At 35.9% G+C, this 25,107-nt stretch overlaps 2 protein-coding genes across 2 annotated transcripts; one reads left to right on the forward strand and one right to left on the reverse strand.

Annotated features, from left to right (window-relative positions):
* The first annotated feature begins 125 nt into the window (after window positions 1-125).
* Cbp80 (Nuclear cap-binding protein subunit 1) lies at window positions 126-24,966 on the forward strand. The gene is made up of 16 exons (XM_019056856.2): window positions 126-295; window positions 1,580-1,668; window positions 2,738-2,923; window positions 3,568-3,747; window positions 4,904-5,095; window positions 5,930-6,145; window positions 6,435-6,532; window positions 7,248-7,419; window positions 8,230-8,297; window positions 9,461-9,598; window positions 11,136-11,242; window positions 19,006-19,244; window positions 20,352-20,530; window positions 20,953-21,211; window positions 21,761-21,874; window positions 22,665-24,966. The coding sequence occupies exons 1-16, from the start codon at window positions 256-258 to the stop codon at window positions 22,776-22,778; spliced, it is 2,391 nt and encodes a 796-aa protein (XP_018912401.1). The 5' UTR covers window positions 126-255; the 3' UTR covers window positions 22,779-24,966.
* LOC109040789 (uncharacterized) lies at window positions 11,614-16,937 on the reverse strand. The gene is made up of 2 exons (XM_019056855.2): window positions 15,682-16,937; window positions 11,614-14,445 (listed from the first exon to the last, which is right to left on the reverse strand). The coding sequence occupies exons 1-2, from the start codon at window positions 15,724-15,726 to the stop codon at window positions 11,962-11,964; spliced, it is 2,529 nt and encodes an 842-aa protein (XP_018912400.2). The 5' UTR covers window positions 15,727-16,937; the 3' UTR covers window positions 11,614-11,961.
* Window positions 24,967-25,107: the final 141 nt, after the last annotated feature.

Raw genomic sequence — 25,107 nt, forward strand, 5'->3', positions numbered from 1 at the left:
ATATCAATAAATGTATTAAAACTCTTATATTGCATCATGCATTTTTCTTAGTGAAAACTGCTTGTGTTGTCAACTTGTTACAAAGAAGTCGGACTCGTCGGAGGAAGAAGAAGAAAAACAAACAACACGAGCCGAACACTGACTGAAAAAAATTTGTTTTTAGTGTAGTGACTGAGTGGATGCCGAATATTTATCTTGGAAGCTTATTTCTGTGAATTGTTCATTTTATCTCTCACCAGAACGAAACTTACCACCATGAGTCGAAGGCGAGCGCACGATAATGATGATGGTTACGGTAAGATTTTTAAAGTTTCATCTCCATGGGGCCCCATCGCTTCCTCTGGATCGCTTTTTGATTGAGGTGATTGTAAGAGGATGAAAACTCTCTCCATCTCACCATCAATGTATGCGGACAGTATTCCCAAGCTTCGTCTGCATGATAGTTTACATGGATGTACTCACTGCTGATTTTCTTTCCATCAGCTTGTCTATTACACAACCTCTAACCTCTGATGTGGCTAGTACCGACACAACATGGGGGATCCTGACATCCAAAATAATGTATTCGCCCTCAGGAAAAATAGTTTCAAGTGAACTGACAAAGATGCTAATACTTTTAATCAACACCTCTTCAGTCCATAGTTTTTCTAATCCTTTCCCGGAATGAACCAAGGCTGCTAGCCCTCAGCCGCAGATTTCAGAGGGAGGAGGGGATGAAATATTTTTTAACTGAACAGAAGATTTAGCTAGCGATCACCTCCCTTTTTGGTAGTTTCCCTAAAGCCGAACAGTCAATCCAGCCTGGAAAAAGTCAAGTGTCAAAGAGCCTAGACTGTGGGTGAAACTTGTGTCGGATAAGTTGGCAGATATTTTATTTCAACTTCCTTTGCGATAGACTGGTTTACGTTTTTCCGCGCAGTGTCATCACGGCCAGCGGTCAACTTTCCATTACTTTTGGATGATGGCAGCTTAGTTGTTTTCAAACGGAAAGTCAGCCACCGCAAACTTATCTCATGCAAGTTATACCCCATCCCAAGTATAACTATTGCTATCTATATTCCAGTGCTAGGTGCTGAAACTAAATTGATCCCTCCCTGAAAATCTGTTAACTTACTAGCCTTGAAAATCTGTGACTTATATTTTAGGACTGGGTCGTATAGTTTCAACACAGCTTAAGCAGTCATAAATTTAATCTTATTTAGGACCCGTGAAAAGAAGTCACCAGGAGAGTGTTTACAGCTGGGATTAAAAAAATGCTTGATCTTGCGATCCAAAAGCGCTGCAAACGTGAGCTAAATCTTGGGATGTGAGGAACATTTTTACCATCCAAAAGGAGGCAAACCCTCGATTTTATAAGGAGACAGAAATAGTAGATAGCAAGAAAATTTCAGGAATTCTTCCATCCTCAGTGTATTGTGGGTCACGGCCTTTCATCTTATGAGTCCAGACAAAAGTGGAAAAATGAGAAATCTATGAAGAGATAGAAGCTTTATTTTTGAAGGATATTGAGGATGATGAAGGATATATGAGGATTAATGTTCAACCCAATTTTTTCATTAATTCTCCCAATTTTTTTCAGATCGAGCATACAGGAAACGGCGCCGTGTATCAGAAAACCAGGAAATTGAAGATCGTCTGGAATCTCTAATTTTACGAGTCGGAGAGAAGGTATGCTTTGCTTCAATCTTAAACTTTCTGTTTAATATCCGTGTTAATATCCTTATATTCAATGAATTTTTTATTATTTTCTCCAAGTTTTAAGAGCCAGCATTGATCTGACTTAGTGTTGGATTGGAACAAGTCTAGAATCATTATTTTTTTTTCTTTGTTATTTAAATTGATAGCAAAATCCTATTCAGTGAATTTCTCTTCCAGATTAAAAAAAGCCAATGGATTGGTTGCACCACTCATAAATATGTTTAACAATTGAATCTCCTTGATTTGGAAAATTGAAAAGTGAGATTCTCTCAAATGCATTCCCACTTTGTCTCAAAGTCAAATATCAATAGAAATACTGACATGATGCTTGAAATCATCTACCACAACGAAGAAATCCATGGGTTTTTTTACTTAGGAATTATCGATTAAGAATGCATGCATCCGCTTTGGTTACTTCTTATACATCACTGATAAAACCAGGGTATGTACTACTGGAGTGGATACTTTTTGCAGAGAAGAAGTTCAACATATTGGACTTGGAAATTTTGTATGTTGGCGGATCTCAATAATTTTTGCTGATCTATATGTTTTGATTACCAAATTTCTCAATTTTGTGACCCTCCCAGAACAACTGACGCATTGTGGAGCAAGTGTCACACATTCAAATCGAGTCATTAAATTTTTGAGTTCCGAAACTTTGTCTTCAAATACCAGCAGCCTGCAGGCATTTGATGGAATGATCACTAGCTAAGTTGGCTACCATCAAATACCTGCCGGCCACTGATATTTGAATAGAAAGTGTCTGACCTTAAAAATTTGATGGCTCAATTTGACTGTGTGACACTGGCTTATTGATGAACACTTAACCAAAAAAATAATCAAAATTCTTGTGAAATGACACAACTAAAGTTCGATTGAACCCTCTGCTCTCTTTTTACCCTGAAGCTGATTGCAATATTTCTCAAGTATGGAGAAACTTATTCATATGTGATTCTTTAATTTTTATATGTACAGCTGTTTCACATCATCTTGGAGCATTCTAGAAAATCACTAATCGCTCACTGCTTTTTTTTTACAGAGCACTGCTTCCATTGAAAGTAACTTAGAAGGTTTGGCCAGTGTCTTAGAAGCGGATTTATCAACATTCAGAGCTAAAGTGCTACGCATTCTGACAGACTGTGCCATAAAAATGCCTGAAAAATGCACCATTTATACAACTCTTGTGGGACTTCTTAACACCAAGAACTATAACTTCGGTGGTGAGGTGAGGAACTTTTATGCTCATATCCTGTCAATCATACCACTGTGAAATGAGGATGTTCGGACTCAACGCAAAAAAAAATTATGACCAAAAACTGAGTTTTGGACTCGTCCCAAATTTGATTACAGTAATGACTAATTTCACTTGATTGATTTTTCTTGGGTAAATTCACAGGACCAGTGGAAAAATCAAGTTTACCCCATTTTTTTACTTATGGGTAATCTGACTTGAGAGCCGTTACATAAAGCTCTTGGGGGCAGGGGGGTTGGGGAGAGCAATACACCATTTTATTTTTATGTTTCAGAGGAGAGGAACCTACGTGCATCATGTATTTTATGAATGACCCCTCATCAAGATTCCTCTACAGTGGGTAGGGTTCCATTTATGGGGTACAATTCTTCCAGTGCACTCACTAACTTGATCCAATAAAACCTGACTCAATTTGCAAAGATACGTCAAACATCATACATGGAAATTTGAAAGATTTCTCTCTGTAAAAATCACAATAGTCACATAATAGTTTAACCCTTAAGAAAAAATAAACTGTACCAAACCTCAAAACCTAAGACTTAGACCTCATTTTCCTCACATGTGAGTAAAAATTTGAATTCACATACTAATCTTGTTGGGTATCTTTCACATTATAGTTCGTGGAGCACATGGTTCGCACGCTGAAAGAGTCATTGAAAGCCTGCAACTGGGATGCATCGCGCTATGCCCTTCGTTTCCTTGCTGACCTGGTGAACTGCCATGTCATCTCAGCGAATTCTCTGATACAGCTCCTTGACAACATGCTAGATGCTGCCAAAGAAGATGGAGTTCCCAACGTATGTTTTAGACTTTCAACAGTGTTTCTTACTCTGCTTTTTATTGTTGAATAATTTGGATCTCTCAGGTGTTATTTTTGAATCTTTCAATTGGATGCATTCCAACCAAAAAAAGTCTTTCCTCATTGAGAACTCAGAAAAAGATACATGGAAGATAGTTTCAGTCTGGTAATATTTGTTGTTGCATACTAAATTGGAAGATCGAATGCTAGGCAGTAAAGAAACTAACCACTCAAGATTTTGTCTCAAGCGGCAGCCAGTTGGGGTTTTTAACTCTCCTACAGGTTAGACTTGTTTTGCGTAAAATAATTGCCACTTGAAATGTATGAAACAAAACAAGTCTCTTTATGCCAAAACAACCCCTCCACCTTCACTAAGCTCTGTCTTATTTCTTTGTCGCTCAGTAATCCTTTCATGACTGGGCTTCAGGATCAAACTTCACCCAAATTAGCCTATAAATTACAATTGATAACAATTCCTCCCTAAAACCTAATGAAGAATCTCCCTAGGTTTTAGGAAGATATTGTTATTAATTGTAATCTAGAGGCTTCTAGAGATAGACTTCTCTTGTACAAATGTATTCAATGAAATTTGATTAATGCTTGTTATCTGCCTTTTTGAAAAATGCTGTCAGGATAGAACAATGTAAGATAACTCCAGATCAAATTTTAGAAACAGTGCCTTTTTCCATGTCTTGACAAAATTTCATTTGACAACTGGTTTTGAGCTGTGACATCCTGAAGTGGGAGTATGATTAAAAATAGTGAATGTAACAAAGAAATGGGTCTGTACTTTTCTTGAATAATCATGATAAAGTCATGTTGAAACCATTTAATATAATCTTCAGTTTCTCCTCATGTCATGGCTTTTCCAGTGACTTAATTAAAAATCATCTTAGAAGGGCTAAGAACTTAACTATATTGGATTATTGTGGGAAATGAACTGAAAAATGCATACTAGTTTCCATTTAAATAGTATTTTAAAAACGAAATTTTGAACTTTGTAATTGACCGATAACTCTCTTGCATGTTGTACAACTATCCATGCAGTGGAAGATGAAAGAGAATAATTCGTTGCAAAGTTTTACAGTAGTCACAGAATCTGCTGATGTACTTTTTTCACTGACTCTTCACGGCTCATTGTTTGTTTTTATCAGGTACGGAAGGGATGGTATGTATTTGCAGTTTTGTCTTGTCTACCTTGGGTTGGCCGTGAGCTGTACGAGAAGAAGGAACAAGCCTTGGAGATGCTCTTAATGAACATTGACGTTTACTTGAACAAGAGGCCGAAGAAGCACGTGCCAGCTCTGAGAGTCTGGGCCGTTGATGAACCTCATCCTCAGGAAGAAGTAAGTCATACTTCAAGGGAGGAATTCCAATAAAAATTACCGCTAGTTGCATGAGCAACTCTTAAAACCTCATTGAAAATCCGGAAAAGTCCTTAACTTTTACGCCAAAATGGAAAATCTGAGGAAAAGTGCAGAAATTTTATATCAAATGCTGTGTATTCTTGTTTTGTTGACACTTTTCCATAATGTTAATCGTAATCATGCTCATAACAGAACCTGAATTTTGATCTTGTTTCAAATCGTGAGACATTCTTATTCTAAAAACCTGTGAAGAACCAGGAAAACAGTATTATATTCATTTATCATTTACTTATTTCATTTTGTGTTAATTTTTTTTTTTTTTGTTTGTTTTTTTGGTGCTTGTTTCACACTATACAACTGATTTCATGTACTGAAATATTGAATTCCTAGGAATTTATGAAATTCAAGGAAACTTGGCACTCTGCATGATTTATGAAATTTAAACTTTAACAAGGATGGCCTTTTTTTAGCAAAAATCCTCATTCAATCCAGTTACCATTTACTTCCTAAAAAGAAAGTTAAATATTTGTGATCATGTCAAGTGAGAAGGGATTGACAAACACAGACTTTAACAAATGTGAACTAACAGTTTAACTGTGTGTATGAACTTACTCCGAAATATAACCATAGTAGTTCAGCAAAGGCATTTATTTCAGAGAAAATCGGTGGTAGAAACATGTCTCTCCAAAAATTTTGCATAGCAGTAGCTGGATGACCAAAAAATCCGAGCTGCATGCAAGTTTGTCAATATCTCCTGAAGTTAATATTCTAGCTCCTAAAAGACTCACATGGTTTGTAATTATTTCTTTTCAGTATTTGGACTGTCTCTGGGCTCAGATAATGAAGCTAAAACAGGATAACTGGGCAGAAAAGCACATCCCTCGTCCTTATCTGGCATTTGACAGTATTCTTTGTGAAGCTCTGCAGCATAATTTACCAACTGTTCTTCCCCCACCTCACCACGATAGCTATGAGTATCCAATGCCGTGGGTTGTTTTCCGAATGTTTGACTACACCGATTGTCCAGAGGTATGTTAGATTCAAGTTTATTTGTCCCAATCGAAGCATCTTCTCCCAATTTTCTGTCATTTTCCTCTATTTTTCCTATAATTTTGAAGTGTTTTCCACGAATGGTAGTTAAAGTAAAAAGAGACTGACATTTTTTAAGTCCAACCCTTACTCCTGTCTTGTGATCCACCGTATCAAAGCAAGCGTGGAATCATCGAGTGCCAGTACCATTCTGAAAACAAGTAATCTTTGGTCCCATACTACTGCATACTACAAATTTTGTCTATCTATGTCCCTTTTGTTTTTTTAGACACCAGTTTTACCCGGAGCGCACTCAATTGAACGGTTTTTGATTGAAGAGCATTTACATCAAATTGTCGAAACATATCACTGGGAAAGGAAAGACTGGTAAGTTGTCAAAACTATATCATCAGCTATTGTCAAGCTGTTGTTGGTATATTCTGAGCTTATTTGTTGCAATGGCTTAGAATCTTGGATTCCTCGTGTGTTCTATATATTTTTGCCTCCTTCTTAGTACAAATTTTGAAAATTATGCTGCAAGTTTCCGATGAAAAATGCACCATGGCTGCTCACAAAATGACTTATATCTCCCCAGGGGGGGAGGGGGGGGGAGCTTCCTGATAGAGGGTGGAAGAGGTGGGGCAAAGCTTTATATATATATATAGATTTTTTAACAGTTTCGCTTTTGTTTCCACAAATATGTAGAGTATTTTTGTGCTAATTAATACAGAGTCTTTTGTGATTTCTTTGTTCTTTTCTAATGCACAGCAATTTTACTTTTTCACATCTTAAGACAATCTTAGTAATTGACGAGTGTGTTATGCTTTTTAAATCAATTTTGAGATCGAAGAAGCATGAACATCATCATGCAAGAGCCACTCATCATCCGAAAGTATGTACCAAGAAGAGCTATCAGGAGGGGGTAGATGGTCGTAGAAAAGTAGATCAATTTAGTCTTGAGTATTTTCAGGGCGTAGCCTAAGGAGGTAAGAAAGTACAGAATAAAAGACTAAGGAATGGGGTGAAAAACGTTTTGTAACAAGCAGTTTTACTCAGCACTCTTTCATTAAAATTGAATTATTATTTTTTCTCTGTTTTCTAGTGCTGCTCACTTATTGAATTTCACCCACAAACTAAAGATACCATTGGAATATTGTATAGTAGAGATTCTTTTCGCCGAATTGTTCAATGTACCTGCGCCTCGTTACCTGGAAATATTTTATGGATCAACCCTAATCGAGCTGTGCAAACTGCAGCCTAGCACTCTACCTCAAGTAAGTCTCTATTACCGCACACAACTCTCCCCAGGAAAAGAGACCTTATTTCAGAGCTAAATTTTAAATGGAACAATTTTTGTTAAGTCAGGTCAAGAAATTTTTCTTCAAACTTTTAATCAATAACTCTAAAAAATATGTTAAAATATATGTAATTAACTTGAAAATGGTTTATTTCTTCTTTTCTTTGCCAAAACAACGCATTATGTTTTGTTTTAATCCAATAATTTCCTCGAAAAAAATAAAAACAAGAAGTTCTCTTCAAAGTTTATTTCTGGATTCACTAGTTTTAAACTATCCCAAAAGCTTGTTTTCGTTTTTCCACGCCAAAACGCTAAAAAACATCCTTCTTTTTAGTTGTACCAAACTGTGGCCTTTTTCCTGTATGGGTAGTTGCTTATTCATCACCATATTCATCAGGCGCCTTCTCCTTTTGGAAATGAATTATAAATGTTGTATTATACTCTGCCTAACACCTTAAGACCCATTTTACAACAGTTTGATGCTTCTGCTTGAGGTGCATTCATTGTGAAAAGTCCAGATCATTAAAGTGACTTGCTTAAAGTATTGGTAAGCCAGGCTGAATCATCATATTGTTAAATCAGTAACAGTGGTATTGTCTCTGGTCAATGTGTCAAACTGAAAGAATAACATAATTTTTCCTACTTTTTTTCCTCCTAATCATTATTCATTTGTAAATATTATCAATTCATGTTTTATGAAGATGGGAAAGAGTGTTTATGAAATTTGGCAAGAATTCAAAGACACTGTTGCAGCTTGTAACATTTTTCTTCTTAATTTTTTCAACAGGTTCTTGCTCAAGCAACTGAAATATTGTTTATGAGGATTGAAAGCATGAATGTCACCTGTTTTGACCGGTAAGTCTGTAAAAGTTTCTTTAGAATGCAGGCTGGTGGAATTGCTCATTTTCTAATGTAAATGAGTCAGAGGAAAGAATCATCTGAAATTATATTCGGGGCCAATTTTACATTTTTAGCGCCCTAGACGAAACTTTAGTTGGTGCCCCCTTTTAAGTTCTCCGGTGGAGGGACCTATACCCCCCATCTAATTAAATGAAGGATGTTCAGCTCTTAAAAAATTTATTCAGATTCAATACTTAGGCAGTCAGAAGCACCTATTTTTTTGTGTAAATTCCTAAAAATTTTCTGCCCCTTCGAACGTAGCTCCTTAGGCCATAGCCCATGTAGCCTAACGGCCAATCTGGCCCTGATCATACTTTATTATTCCTATGCTGCATTCAAACTGTTTTATTTACGATACGTAATTGAAGGATTCCAATTCAGGACGGAACCTTTATCAAATTTTTATCAATCGTTTTTGCACGTCCATTTTCTATTTTCATTGAAGTATTCTGTGCTCCAGTTTCGAAATTTTCTTCCAAAAACAATCCAAAGGGGCTGGTTTTTTTTTTTGGCAACTTTTTAATCGGCAAAGTTCGAGCAAATTAATATTCTCCATGTCTCATTGCCTAAGAGGAGAGCATAGTTCTGTTTTTGCTGTGGCACAAACATGGACCTCATTTCTGTCGTGTATTTGTGATTGTCTGTAAGAAAAGATTTCAGCGTGGGACAACTTGAAATCGAGAGTTTTGCCACTACCACTTTAAAAAGTGTTTAAAAAATATCATAAAACAAATAGTAGCCAAGAATACCAGTCAAAGTCATGATGATTTGAAGTATGCAGTCCAAAACAAAAAGTTTCAAGAAGAGGTCATTTTCAAAATGCAACTTAATGCGCCCTTTTGGTGTAGAAATGAACTAAGCCACTCGGAACTTCTTCCATGGGATACCTCTGCAGGTTTCATGTAGGAAATATTCCAAGGTTCTGATCGAACTTGACCTAAATCGTTTTTCTGTTTACTAAGGTCCTCTTCCAAATTTATGTAATTATTTTTCAAAATGACGCAATTAATCACTGCAGCTCTCTAAAAAAAACTACCCAGAGAAATGAAAAATAAAATAGTTATAACAGCATTGACCAGTAATTTGTAACGACATGATTTTTACTTTCTTTTTGGCAGATTTGTGAACTGGTTTGCATACCATCTTAGTAATTTCCAGTTTCGATGGAGTTGGGAGGATTGGGATTGCTGTATCGAGAGAGATCCAGAACATCCGCAACCAAAATTCATTCGAGAAGTTCTATTGAAGTGTCTAAGGTTTGTATTTTTAGGGGTTTTTTTCTTTCTTTATTGTTGCAGTTTTTACTGGGATGGACAAAAGAAACGCTGGATATGCCATACACATACATATAAGTCGCTTTACAGCACTCCCTCGCGCTCTACAACCCCTAACCTCCACTGCTCTCTTTCAAACCACAAATCTTGGGGGATTGGTTTTAGAGGCAACAGAGATGGACTTCTGGCGTGGATCCGCTGGTATTTCCAGAAAGGATCGCGTCAGAAATGAGACGGTACGGGAGATCATGGATGCCAAGCAGACCATCGTGCATGACATTATGACAAAACAACTCATTTGGTATGGTCATGTCCAGAGAATGGCAGGAGACAGGTTGCCGAAGAAGGTCCTTGACTGGGTTCCTCCTGGGAGAAGACGCAGAGGGCGCCCAATGAAAGGTTGGAGGGAAGGGATTGAAGCGGAAATGACTATGCCATAACTTCTTCAATTATTGACTTAAGATGTTCCAGTTTTGACTGTTGTCCCAATCATTGGGGGAAACCTTTTGGTGGGTCACAACACAAAGACTGCTCCCAAGTGGGGCCAGGGAGGCGAACGCCCTCCTCTCCAAAAACCAATATCAACATCTTCTAAAAGGGACCCCCCCCCCCCCCCCCACTTGTGACACATTGTTGGATGGCGTATTGAGTGTTTCTTTTGCCCATCCCAATGTGACTCCCTGTGTTGATGCTATTTTGTATACACTGCTGAAAACCGAAAATTTTTACACTAGTCGAGCAAAAATAGTTAGGAGCTTTCCTGTAATTAGAATCATTCTACTCTCTCCGAGTGTAAGTCAGAACTATCAAGACAATGGGGAAACCGCTCCTAAAAAAAGGTCTAAATTACAGTAGTGCTGTCGATCAAGTCATTATTAAGCGAGATTAAACTATTTATCAAAATGTAAGGCTTTAAAAATACATTTTTTTATGAGAGATGAAAATTTTTGAATTCTCCGTTTTCAGATTGCCTATTGCAGGTCATTACATTATAGGGAATGCTTTCTGCAATGGGCCACTGGGCAGAGTAAAAGTTACAGTACTACAAGAAATGTTTTCTTGTCTTAATTTCAAGCAGAAACTAATGTACGTATAAAATAGTCAGGACATTAGAGCAAAATTATCATTTGCAGAATACACTGGAGTCAGTTGATTCAAACTTTTACAGACCAGAGGCATCGAAATTAACTTAGGCTGAATTGGGATTTGAAAACAATTTAATTTGTTCAACAAAATTTCAAATGAACAGGATCCAACTGAGGAATATTAATCACTTTCAAAGCGCCCACCCTATATTCTATACAAAATTTGTGCGAGAAACATGAATTGTGAAGCTGATTATTTTCTTAATCCATCTAGTCTGTCGGTTCAATACTCAAAGTCCAAATTATCTAAATTAATATGTATTCATTATCTAATTGATTGTCTCTCAATTCTAATCGCAAAACTTCAGTTATGAAGCTTGAAATTATGGGCTTTTTCATTCAATTGCCTCACTACGTTTCAATTCCTTTTTCAGGTTATCCTACCACCAGCGAATCACAGACATGGTTCCTCCATCATTCCAGAAATTCATCCCACCAGAGCCTGTTCCCAAGTACAAGTACCACGCAAATGAAGATACAAGTAAGTTATCCAATTCTGATTTATTGTTTTCAGCAGAACGTTTTGTAACGGGACCAGTGGTGTAGTCAGAAGGGCCAAGGGGGTCTGAATCCCCCAGAAGAATATAATTTATTAGATTTTTCAAGAATTTTTTTACATTTGGACACCCCCCTCCCTCCTCTCATGAAACATTTCTGACTCCATTAATCGACTGGACAGTGTAGATTTTTTAGTTTTCCTGTGACAACGGAACACTATGAAGGTGATTCGTATGATGGATTTATTAGTTCATCTTCAGAACAGGCGGCCAACATTTTGAAAATTTTGTGAGGATTCGTATCACAAGTAAAAAAACGAATCATTATTAAAAATTTAAACATTTGAACCCAAAATGTCTGAAAAAAGTATTTATTTTTTTACTTAAGTTCAGAAGTATTTAAAGAGTACACAGATCACATTATATTGCACAAAAGTTCCGGAGTTTTTATTTTCCCTTTGTACACATTCAGTTACAGCATTTTGAACTTATCCGATTTGGCAAGTTATAAAATATTCTACTATTCTCTTGAAAGAATGCTTGAAGTTAAAGAACCAGTAGAAAATGGTTGTGGCGAAGTACTTAAGAAAGCATCTAGCTTTTTGCTGAATAGTGAGCTCTTTGGTTTTGCCAGTAGCAAAAAGTAGTGTTTAATAAGTATTCTACTTTTCCAAAAAAATCTCAGAATACACCCTGAAATGTTTCACTTGGAATTTCTATCCTTATCTGATTTGAGATCCTGAAGTTTTTTTATGAGTATTTTTTTTCTGTAAATGGGTGCATTTCTTTTTCGCACTTCCATCGTCCCATTTTGCCTCTTTTCTGTAACTGATTTAGTTAATCTGCTCTCAATAATTGAAACTCTAGAGTTTTTACCAACTCCTAGAAATTTTTCCCTATTCTCCAACACATCTTCTTTTCTCTCTTTTTCTCCTTCTTCCTTTTCCATTTTAGTCTCATCAGATTTTGCTGCTGTTACCATTTTTTGTGTCACAGGAGAGAATTGCTCAATTTCCTCATCAAGTGTTCCATTCGTCACAATTTTATCTTCAGTAAAATTAGTAAATTTCTCAGTAGAATCCTCGTCGAATGCTTCAGTTTTGGGCTCTGTTCCATTGCCGCTCAAGCGATCTGAGTTGTTGTCCGTTGAATTCGCTTTTATCTTTGTCTCCTGGTCACTCTCCAATCGCCTATTTGCTCTTCCTTCAAGCGGTAATTCTGTCATGACCTGCTCAGTCCATGGATGATCGGTAGCTGCCTCTGTGTAATCTCCAAATGTTGCATACTCGGACCCCTCATAACCTCCCGTGGAGTAAAATTCTTGCAGTTCTTGTGTTTCATTGAAATAGTCAGTATTTTCTGCTTGAAAGTCTGTTGAAGGACTACTGCTGTGGAAACTCTCGTCCCATTTTTCATAGTCAGCGTACTCGCCCACAGTCGTTTGGTACTCGTATGGGTGATCTGTCGCACCTTCACTGTACTCTGACTGCTCATTTGCAAAATATCCCCCATCCTCTTGCCTTTTTCTAATTTTTCCAATTTTGGGTTTAAGGGAATTTTTTGTGGCTTTTTCAACATTGTATGGCTGCAATTCATCTCTCTCTAAGGCAGTTTCCTCTTTGGCAGGCAGTAAATGAGTGTAAAATTGTCTGGACTCTGATGGGATCAGAAAATTTAGTTTTGGATGGTAAGTGGTTGGGCTGAGGTACTGGTCCTTCAGATCCAATCTGTCACTAATTGTAGGTTCTGGTGATTTTTGATCCTCAAGTTTCCTCACACTTAAAATTTTATCTTGTTTATATTTATTGCTCCGAACGCGGGTCCTTTTTCTGAGCTGTGACATTGTTTTAAAATTTGAACTTCCTCTTCTTGTCGTTACTTTCCTCTGAGGTTTTTTACTTAGGATTTCAGGACTTTTTAACTTGGGCAATTCCAATTCAATTTTTGCTGGGCTTATATGAACATCTTTCACCTCTGACAAAACTTCAGGAAGAGGATTTACATAATCTTTTTGAACATCCTTCTGAGCCTCTGTAGGGTTCAAAATGACAACAGGCCTCTCAGTTGTGTATTGAGGTTTTTCATTCTCCACATTCGAAAAGAGAGGGTCTGGCTCTGAATACGTAAAAATTTGCTGGGATGGTTTGAATGGCTTAGGAGTTATCAAAATTTCTTTAGGCTGGTTAACGGTAAAAATTGAGTCTCGGAAAGTGTCATAGTTGTTTTCGTAGACTTTTTTTCTCTCATCTGAAAAATTTCTGTATTGGCTAGGTGGCGAGAGCAGATCAAGTTGCCAATAAGGATTTGTATCCAAAAAAGTATCAAATGTTCGCCTGATTCCGCTACCTTTCATGTTATCAGCCAAGTTTGTTTGCTCAAGTTCTGTAGATAGGGGAGCATTAGTAGTAAGTTCAGGTTTTTGGTAGTATTGGAGTGTGAAATCATCATTCACTTTGATAGGTGAATTGCTGGTATCACTGCCCAAATTTGGTTGACTGAAGTCGTGTTCTGCACTGTAAGTGTCCACAGTCTCTGTGGCCTCAGTAATACTATTTGTGGCTGTGACCTCTAAAGCAGTGGTGGGTGTAGCAGTTGGGTAACTTGCGGTCGAGTAAGTTGTAAATCTGGATGAAACGAATGGATATGGGTCATAAATAAGTTTGCCTGTCAACCTCTTAGAGCTATATTGTTGATATCTGAGTCGCTTCAGGCCTTTTTCAACAGTGTAAAGGTATATATCCTCTGTAGGCTCAAAGTGGTACAGGTAATTAGGTACCTTGACGCTGATGTAGAGAGTATATGGTTCGTTCATTTGCTGTACCCGCCAGACTGCCAGCAATACATTGTCAGAGCGACATTTTCGCCCAACACAATCATAAATCGAGTGGTCAGTTTGTCGAAACTCAAAATCGCCTCGCTTTCCATGGACCAGGACTCCAGTACGCAGTCCTTCGCTAGCTTCTCCAACATCAAGGCGTTTCATAAAGCGTGCAATGCGAATCTTACCCCATAACGTGCGGTCATACTCTTGCCGCTCATCAAGATTCTCACCACGGTAGACTCGATGCCGCGCGATGCTTTGGTAAACAGACTCTCGGAGCGGTGCTTGCCAAAATCGAATGTTGATGTTAGGCACTTCAAGTTTGTAGTCATCAGGTAGTGCCCCAACCCTTGTAGAAATCACGACCTAAACAGGCAGAGAAAAGCCTCAAGTTAAAATGAGAAAGACTGGAAGGAGCAAATATACTTTTCGGAGAGCTTATTATCAAAAACCCTCCTTCAAGTTCTGAGAATGCCTTCCTTTTAACAACCAAGGAAGAAAAATACTCCAAAGTTTTGCATTTTGAATTAGCTTTAAACACATATTAAGTCGCTTTCACAGCGTAGCCTCGCGCTCTGCGACGCCCAATCGCCATTGCCCCCTATCCTCCCAGAGATCATCAGGCAATTGGCACCTTCTGATCTCCTTCTCCACCAATTAGCTTTATTCAAGGTTAAAATCAGCAGCTAAAAGTGTCCTATGGAATGCATATTTTGGCCTTACAGTTGTTGTATTCACAATAAATATGAGTATATAAGTTTTTTTTTTTTTTTTTTTTTTTTTTTTGAAGTTCCATCTTTATAAAGTTTATGGAAGACTGATAGGTTTTTGTGTCTTCCATGTTTTTTTCTAAGAAATCCTCAATTTTTCAATGTCATCCATTTCCTTGTCAGTATAGTGAAAGAACAAAGTGAAATCAAAATGTCTCAAACATAATGATATCTCAGCTTTTCTTTAGGTGAATTGGAAAGTCATGTTGCCAGAAAAACTTGCTCAAATTTCATATTGAAAAATTCAATGGATGTATTGCATCTTTTGGTGGCTAGATTGAAAGTAAAAAATCTTTTTTCTTCCTGAAAACTAATCTCTTCAAGCTCCAAGCTTTTAATAATTTATTTTTCAAAACAAGAAGAAAGCCTAATTGCTGAGTTTCCATAATCAGGAGTCTCCTGTAATTCTTTATAAGCACTCTTAACTTTTCTATTGCACTTTTGGCTCCGTTCTTTAGGTTCGTTGACAATACCTCCCGCATAATTTGTCACTCCTTTAGTCTTGCATTGTACAATTGTACATAGTGAATGACAGAAAACCACTACATGAGATCTGAATTTATCTTTCCATTAACAAGTACTCTCAATTTTATCGTTTTGTGCATCCTTGTGCACCTCTCATTCATTTTGTCATATTTTCTATTCTGATTTTAAGAATTAGTTTATTTCAAGAAGAATCATGATATGCAGGAGGTAATTGACAGGAAGACATTTTTCATAAATCAGTAACTGCAAACATTCGAAGACAGGCCATTAATTACTGTCTGCCAACCATCCTAAAACGATTTTTGTTTTTGTGTAATTCAAAACATAGCTGTTATACACATGTTACCTGGAAGATTTTGACGAGAAGTAGCTTCTCAGCAGTAGTAAGCATTGTTGAACTGGAAAATTTCTTGAGCACTGTTTTCCATGTAATATCCAATGTTTGTTAACCGAAATGCACTACAATATTATTCATTCACGTCACCACACTCTCCTCCACAAAAAAAGAATTTTTCGCAATTCCTTTCATACCGAAACAAAAAATGGGAAGTCACGCAGCCACATTTCTTTTAATATTTTCAGCTCCAACTTAAATCATTGCAAAATCTTGCAGAAGAAATTTTTAAATATGTGAAACAGGACTCAACTAGAATAAAATTTGTGAAGAAAATTTCCTCTGCAATTTGGCGTTGTATTTTAAGTTTTAAAAAACATTGAGAGTTCAAAAAAAAATTGGTTGTTCCTTAGTGCTTTCTTAACAGAATGTCATAAATCACTTTCACTCGTTCATTAATCGCAAATGCGTTAACACAAACAAGTAGCTGTGGCAACAGAATGGCTTATTGTTTTGGAAAACTATTCTGAAGAAGGTATTCATTGAGACTGAAGACAACCACAGATCTGTGGAGGATGATGTGTCCACGGTTGGGTTCACATGAGTGAGCATGCATGTATCTTAACCGTGAATCAAATTGCCTAATATCCTCCACTAGTAAAGCTTGGTGCTTTTATCTTGGTGTGGATCTTCCCCAAACTCTGTGTTGAATCTTCATCTCCTGAAACAGGTCAAGGGTCCAATCAGATGTTAACTTTTTAATTGTTCTATTAATATTTCTCACTTGTTGGGTTTCTGCTTGCTCATACATTTATGAGAATCCTATTTCTGGCTATGTTTTTAAAAATTATTTCCCTCATATGTAGATTGATAAAACTGCCCTTTTTTATCCCTTCCTTTGTTTCCCTATCCACCCCGTGGCTGACATCCTTCTCCTCCCCTATTCCTCAATGAAATTTTATCACTTTTAAACATAATGACATCATGCTGGCATTAGGACTTAGTGATTTTGAGTTTTGATGTAAATTTACATGAGTGATTCGGAAAATTATAATTTTCATTTATTTTTTAAAACAATGAGTTTAACCTTATGCTTTTGATCATACAGAGGTTTCCCTTGGATTAATTTTGGAAAATCGAAACTTTAGGAAGGTAAAAGAAGCTGCCCTAAATGTCAAAGAAAAGGCCAAATTCTTCAGTCATGGGATTGGGCGACAATGCTTCCCTGTCCCCTTATATTCCACCCCCAACCCTGTGAGAGACACGTTACTTTTCCTCAGGCTTAGACCCCCCTCCCCCCGTTTTCAATAACAATAATATCAACTTTGTCTCATGACGAATTTTCTATCATGAAAATACGAAATACCTAAATTTGGTTTTAAAAAAATAAAATAAAATTTAAAAAAAAATTTAAAAAAATTAAAACTGCAAACAATTAAAAACTGTTTAGAAAATAAGTGGTGGCACTTTTATTCTCCCTGTAAATAAAATTATTGTTTGTAAATGATGGCTGACATGTTTTCCATCATTTGTGAAGAATGTTAATGTAGTATGTAATGATTAAAAATGTCCACTTACATCATGATTAGTCGATCCTAACTTCTAGCTTAATGAAAAACCAAAATCATTATAGATCCATTCAGCCATCGAAAACGAAATTATCATTCGGAATATAACCATTTTTTTTTCTTCAAAAAGAAAAATAAACCCCCCTCTTCCTTTTACACTTATGAACTTGCCAACAAAAATTCACTGTAAATTAACATAAAAACTTATACTCATGGAACCTTATGAAATCAGTTCTTTGCTCAATAAAAATTACGCAAACTTTAGCTTTTCCGGCAAGTAGAAATTTAGGACCTATGTAATTTACACAACGCGCGATTTCGGATTTTTTGACCCCCCCCCCCCTTCCCCCCTTGGAAACGCTCTCCTTGACATTCCTCCCCCCTAGAACGTTTTATATTTTATGAATGGCCCCTTGCCAACTTGAAAAATGCTAATTTTTCTTCTATGAATTGAATTTAAAATTGTTTAATATGTCCATATTGTTCTGCTTATACTTTTAATAAGAGAGCATGTTTTGTGATGCACAGGAACTTATCCTGTTTAGTGGTCCATTCCACTGCATGAAGTCATAGATTAAATCCAGAGGTAAAAACAAGTCAACCATTAGGTCAAAACTGAGAAAAATTAGTAAATGCTCCTCTTTCAATTATGCATTGTAGTGGGAATGTCAGGTAATTGAACGTGAATGGTGAGGCGGTCTTGTGTGAAGTTGAACGGCAACGAAAAGTAAAAGACTTTAGGCTCAATGTGATTGTGATTTTATGCTCAGTGAGCTCCTCTCAACCTTGACCAGTGGTGAGCAGATGCAGAAGGATGGCCCCTGGCTCCTCTTCTTTCACACCTTGCCTTCCTTTCCTCTTTCTCGTGCCCATCTTTCCGCTTGGCTGGGCGACTCATTAATTCACCCTCTCCTCCCAGCTTTTCTCCCACGCACCTCATTTGACCAATGTCAATATCAAATTAAACTTTCAAGCACACACCTGTAATTGAAATGAATGCTGTATGAGCATCCAAACGTTGTCAAATTTGTTTTGATGTAATTATCAATGATTTTCTACATAATTAATTTATCAAAACAGGAAACGTGGTTGCACTAAATTTTCATTTTCAACTGGTATCAATGAGGATTCCAGAAAGATCGTTTCATTACTTTTTGATGCAATCTTTTTTTTTTCTTTTTTTTTAAATTTTCAAACTTAGACTGAAATTGTTTAAAAATCCAATGGATCATATTTGGAAGCTTTCTTAAAAATGAATAATGCCTAGAATTAGAAATTTGGCCACTTTAAATGTTCATACATTTATAGCAGTCATCCTTTGGACTTCAGTATTGTAATCATTTTAAATTAGAATGTGAACTCAAAATTCTTTTATAACTGTGAGAAAGTTTGAGAATCAATTTTCTGAACAGCCCATTTTCCTACTCTATGTCAGCTTGTTGTCGAGTGGGACAATTTGATCAGAAAGCTCCCAAGAAATCTTGGTGGGTTCCAAACATAACTACAGCTGTACTGTTATTAATACAACATTTTAAACTGTTTTCACGGTTTAAACCCTTTTTAAGGGTGGTAAAAGGTTCTTTCAGAAAGAAAATTATCTCTAATTATAAAAATTGGAAACTTTCAATGTAAGTCAAAATGGCATGTATCTCTGGTTTTTTGCCCTTGTGCCTATTTTTTGCAGGTTTCCAATGGAGTAACAGGTCTTTGTTTTTAAATTGCCATTCTTCTCATTGCCTTAGAAATTGTGTTCTCTTATGTATTGCAGTATATTTACCTGGCGTGCAAGTTGCAACGCAGTTGATGAAGGCAATCCGGGAGAAATGCACTCCAGAAGAAGCAGCTGCTCTGTTGGCAGAACTGCCCAATCCATTGCAAGATGAGGATGGAGATGCCCGACTGAACCCTCTGAAAATCGATGTCTTCGTCCAAACGCTATTGTTTCTAGCTTCAAAAAGTTTCTCGCATGCCTTCGCTGCAATTTCGAAGTTCCACATAGTTTTTAAGGTGAGGAAATAGTTTCAACCTGGCAGGAAAGAACTAAGTATCAAGTATCAAGTATAAACTGGAAAAACTAGGATATCACATTTTACAAGTATTAAAGATAAAATTCAGGAGGAGGAAGGATACCGCAACACACATTTGAAATCAAATTTTATTTCATTTAATGAGTTTCGGGAACTTAGTCTATATCAAACCCTTTTAGATAAAGAGGTTCGAAGTGTAATGAACCCGTAAGACACAATGTTAAAACAAGTTTTAATTTTCAAAAAATCAATATGAGATGCCGCTTTGTAATTGGGCTCTTATCTGCTCCAAGCAACTATTTTATCAGAGCCAAAAAACAAAATTTTAGTTTCTATCACCAAATTTTTGATATTAAAAAAATATATACATGTATATTGAAACTTGGAGGCAATTTTTAGGCAATCTGTTTTGCATGAAGATTTATGAGTTTTCGATATTTTAAACTTGTATAACCTTAATTTTACTTAAAATGGCTGTAATCGATGCTTTCACTTACTATTGCTCTCATTCCATCCAATTTTTTTCTGCTTTTTTTCTTTCTTCTCAATTGGAAGCATCGTAATTGCAATTTTTTTTTTTACTTTCGTCTAATATCAATAGCTAGTCTGAGACGAGATTGTCCTTTGATTTAGTTTTAACCCCATTTTTAATATAGTTGTTGCATAATCCCTCAATCTTTAGTCTTCCAGGGGTAGTGGCTAGGAATTTTTACAGGTTTATTATGTAGGTTCTCTTGAGTAAAATTTCGTGAAAAAACTGAAAAGTCCATTAAGAAGTCCAAAAAATATTTCTATGGAGGGATTAAGCTTTTCAAAATCCGACTAATCAAAAACCAACAGTCCAGTTGACACAACAAGGTGAGGCTCAAAGCTGAGTCCAGCCATTCAGCAAATGTTGTTTCCCCAGTCTGGCTACATCTCAACATTTTTTTTTTACATGTTGAACCTTTCAAAAGTGAGGTGAGAACTGTGGTAGAACACGATCTGTCGAAAAGGCTGAATGAAAATCGGAGTTTTTCGTACTTTCTTTGCTCAGAAATTTTCAAAGGTACAAGAATGACAGTTGTGATCCGTTGAACTTTTTCAGGCCCTTGCTGAGTCAGAAGAAGCCCAAATATGCATCTTGCGAAGTTTATTTGAGCTTTGGAGGAACCACCAACAAATGCTTTGTGTCTTGATCGATAAAATGCTCAAGTTGCAAATTGTCGAGTGCTCTGCAGTTGCTAATTGGATCTTCTCCAAAGAAATGTCCTCAGAATTCACGAAGTAAGTTCTCTGCTGTTCAAAAGTCAAAATACCTATAGTTACTCTAAGTTTCCCTACGACAATTTTTCAACTTATTTATCCTTCTCAATTTGGTTGTTAAGTAGTAGTAGAGGTAGAACAACATTTTTCTCACTTTGAAAGGTACAGCCATGTACTAAGATTTTAGATTTTTTAAATTTTTTACTGATTTTATTCAATTGAGGAAGGCTGAGTTTTCAGCTGAAACGTTTTGGTGGTATTTATGTGAAAATTAGCCTCGTTATCCGCTGTTTAAATTGTTATGATTGCAGTAGAGATAACACTCCCTTCATATAATAAATACTTTAAATTTATTTCCGTCCCTAACAAAAAGTGCAATGTCTGTCTTTTTAAAAATCGATCACTTAATATTTTCTGAATATTTTTTGTATTCCTGTTTATAGATTGTACTTATGGGAGATTTTACATTTGACGATCAAGAAAATGTCCAAGCATGTTTCGCGACTTGGTAGAGAACTTGGCGAAACTCGGGAGAGGTTGACACGTGTCGAATCCGATGACAGTGAAGAAGAAAGCGATGGGGGCACTGGCACCTCTAAACGAAAAGAAGACAAACCGACTGAAGAAATTGTTGAAAGAATGGAAGAAAAATTAGAAGTTGCTCAGGCGGACCAGAAAAATTTGTTCCTTATTATTTTCCAAGTAAGTGCGAGATTTATTTTGATGGCTCTTAGTTTTTTCGTCCAAAAAATATTCACAAGAGTTACTTTTGGAAAAAATTAGGTGTTTTGATTTAATCGAGTTTTAGACTGAAATGCATACCATGTCCTGTGAAGGAATGTTGTTTAATCGTACCGTCACATCGTTCTTCTTATAAGAAAGTAAGTCAGGTACAACTTGTAAGTGTCCATTCCCAGTCTAGTGTAAGAGCTCAATTTTCTTTTGAAAATGTAGGAGAAACAGGTTAAAAATTACCCGCTGTCCAGAAATCGAAATTGAGAAAGAAGAATGAATTCTGTAATTGAAGGATTAACTCATAGGTTTCATCAATTGAAGCAAATATTTATGTAAAAAATCGTCTGAAACACATTGTAAAAATCTTCCTTAGTATGGATCTTGCCGTAACACAAATGAAGAAAGTATGATGGAATTTCAAGGATCTTGTATTTTATTTGTATCAATTTTATTGACCTTTTTTACTCATTTTTCTTGTTTGCTGTGTGAATAATGTATTTTATGTTCCTTTAACAGAGATTTATCATGATCTTGTCCGAACACCTTGTGCGGTGTGATACGGATGGCATTGATTTTAACACGTACTGGTACAAGTGGACCATAGGCAGACTACAACAAGTATTTTTGACGGTGAGTATCTCATTTAGCCATTATCTTTTTTTTTTTTCAAGTCTTCAATTAATATCATGATCTTTTAATATTTTTCAATTTGAAAAAAACCTTAAAGAATAATCATAAATTTTCTTTGTGTTTTTCATGTTTCTTGATAAAACTTTTTGAAAATAGAAAATCTTATTAGATCATCAGATTTCTCATTAGAGCTTTCATTACATTCAACTGAAAGTTGAAATTTAAGTCTCTGATGTAAAATACTCTTTTAGATCCCAAGGAATAAGTTGCTAGTGATTCGATTAATTTTTGTACCAATAAATGGCAATAAATTGCATTTTGATCAGTTCTGAACATGGTAACTATGAAACTAAAATATTGTCAGTGCATACCCATAGCTCGCATCAATTTTCCGATTTTCCGCAGGATTTTTCTTCTTATCATTCGCGCATGTTTTTTAGCCGCAGACCAAATTCAGGATGCAAGTAGTCTATGGGCTCACACAGTAGCTCCTTCTTGAAACTTCATTTTTGAACTATGAAAGTCGAACTGTTATAACTCAGGCTTGGTTTGAAACTCATAAGCATTTTCTCTAAAGTGATATATTGTAAAATACCCCTTTAAGCAACGGTGCTATTATCTCAACTCTGAGTCTTCTGACACTAAAGTTCCTCTACTGTAGTGAATTACAGTAAGTGAAGGCATTTTTTTTTAAATGCCACATTGAAATCTGTTGTTTAATGCACATATTTTGTGACTTCTCTTGTAGTTGTAAAATTTATTTATTTTTTGCAATTTTTACTATTTCTAGCACCATGAGCAAGTTCAGCGATACAGTAACACTCTGGAAACACTTCTCTTTACGCAAGATCTTGACCCGCATATCCTGGATGTTTTCCACCAGTTCATCTCTCTACGAGCATAAAAGGTATTTTAGCCCATATTTGATTCAGAATGATCGTTATCAGAATATTCAACTGGTAATAATCATATTTTTTATATTCAAGGAACCCACTTGACCATAGTATATGACGTATTGGTCTTTTAAAGACATATATCAAAGGCAACTTTCACTTTCCTTAAGGATTGAAACACAACTCTGTCAGCTCAAATTCTTTCACTTACTGAAAATTCCAATTATGTGTTCAGACTGCTCTTATGATTTTAACATGCAAATTGCCGTAGGCGACTTGAGAAAGTTTGTGCCACTGTCACTCTTTCAAGCAGCAGTGCCAACAAGACCACAACATTGGCGCTCTTCAGCAAAGATGCATAAGAATTCATAGTTCTGCTAACATTTTTGCAAGTAGCATGCAAAGGAACTGCCAGATAGAGTAGGGCCTCAAAGAACTAGAACACATGTTTTCTCATCATAATGTCAAATAAAACATGAGTGACTTATTGAATGTTTAAAATTTAATTGAGGAGTTATAAATTAGAAAAAGTTTCGGGTGATTAAAACCTCTTGTTTGCATAAAAACCAAAGGCCACTTGAGTCAAATCGATCTTTGAATCAATTTCAGCTTGCTTTACAGTAAAATAATTTTGTACCGAGTTTTGATTTTTACTAACAATAAGTTGAGAAACTTCAAGCATCAAAAAGAGAGGATGGATATGCATCAATTCATTCATTTGTCCATCCATTATTATACAACCTTTTATTTATTTTCTGTTTTATAAAAGGAAGGAATCGTCGCGAATTAAGTTGTTAATTTTTTTGGCGACTGAGTCAGCTGCGTAGCATGATCACACAACATGTTAATGAAAATTTGTTTTAATTTTACTGTTTTATCTTGGTTTTTCCAATCCATTAAATCTTACTTTATCTTTTCATTCGTTTCGCCAGTTATGTTTTTTCCTCTAATTTCTCTCAGTTTCCACAATATCAAAGTGTATATATGTGTATTTTCTATCAATTTTTGTGAATTTTTTGCATGGAAGGCTCTATGCAAGGATCCTCAAGGAATAATAGTATTTCTTACAATTGAAAATTCTTGAATAAAATATAAAATTGCAGTATCATATCTTTCCATTTTCAATTTTGAAAGTTATTGAGCAATAAAATTACATCTTTTTACATCTTGAGTCCGAGCTATTTTTTGCAGAGTTTTTGAGTCCTATTAGAATCCCATTTTGTCCCATTAAGTTTTAAGTTATGAAGTGTTTAAACAATATTGCATCATTTGACATGATTTGCTCATATCTACTTTTTTTATCGGCCATTCCTGCCCTTTCAAGGTTTGAACATTGTTTTTTTTTTGCTATTTTTATTTTTGTGGTCAATGTACATTTAGCTAGAATTTATTTCAACTGTTTAAATAATATGGTCGAACTGCGTTTTTACTTTAGTTTTACATAAAAAATGTTATGCCCTGTATAATATCTGTAAAGGTAATGAATTACGTCCATCCTTTTCTTGTAAGCTGAATGTAACATGCCAAGTCTGCTTAAAGAGCTTGGTAGGATATTTTTTGCTCTGGGATTTTTTGTACTCAGCTTTGTAAGATTTTAGTCTTTATCTTAGTCTCGTTTCGTAAGAATTATCCATGAATATGGTCCATTCAGATGTTGCACCGGTTGACTAAAAACATATAGTTTTGCAGCAAAATTTCCATGCTTGAATTTCATGTTTTCCCAGTTGATCCGAAAATAATCCATCCAAAGAGTCAGATCTTACCCTATCAAAAGCAAAGATGTTAAATTTAGTGAGAAATTATCCTTTTCTAACCTTTCGAGGATAAGTTGAGTAAAAGTTGATATTCTACCAATGGAGCCCCCAGACTTTCCTGATACGTCAGAATCATGAAACCAGGCTCTGCTCATTTTCTTCTTTTGGTCAGTATGTAACGGTATACTTTGTTCCGTAAGTCTCTACTGTGATAACCTTTCAGCATCGCTGAGAGGAATCGTGCGATTTTGAATTACTTTGGTGTATAGCTATTCATTTCAAAGCACGCCTCTAATAATTAAATGTCAAGTTTGTTATGATCATTTAAATTACTATGTTAATTTATGTACTAACTAATGATGTATGTAGTTATTATAAGGACTGTAAGGCTCTCAAATTTTCAGTTTTTGGCTAAATTTCATATTAAACCAGAGGTATCTTTCAATCAGTTTTTTTCTTTTCATATTTCCCTAATTTTTCCATCACTCAAGTCCATTTTCAAGTATGGAAGCTTTTCTCTTGTCAACTTGAAAGGTTTTATCTCTTAAAATTTACAGCTTCACACTTTGAAGTATTTTCTGGCAGA

This window comes from Bemisia tabaci, chromosome 5 (assembly GCF_918797505.1).
Source record: "Bemisia tabaci chromosome 5, PGI_BMITA_v3".
NCBI classification, from domain to species: domain Eukaryota; kingdom Metazoa; phylum Arthropoda; class Insecta; order Hemiptera; family Aleyrodidae; genus Bemisia; species Bemisia tabaci.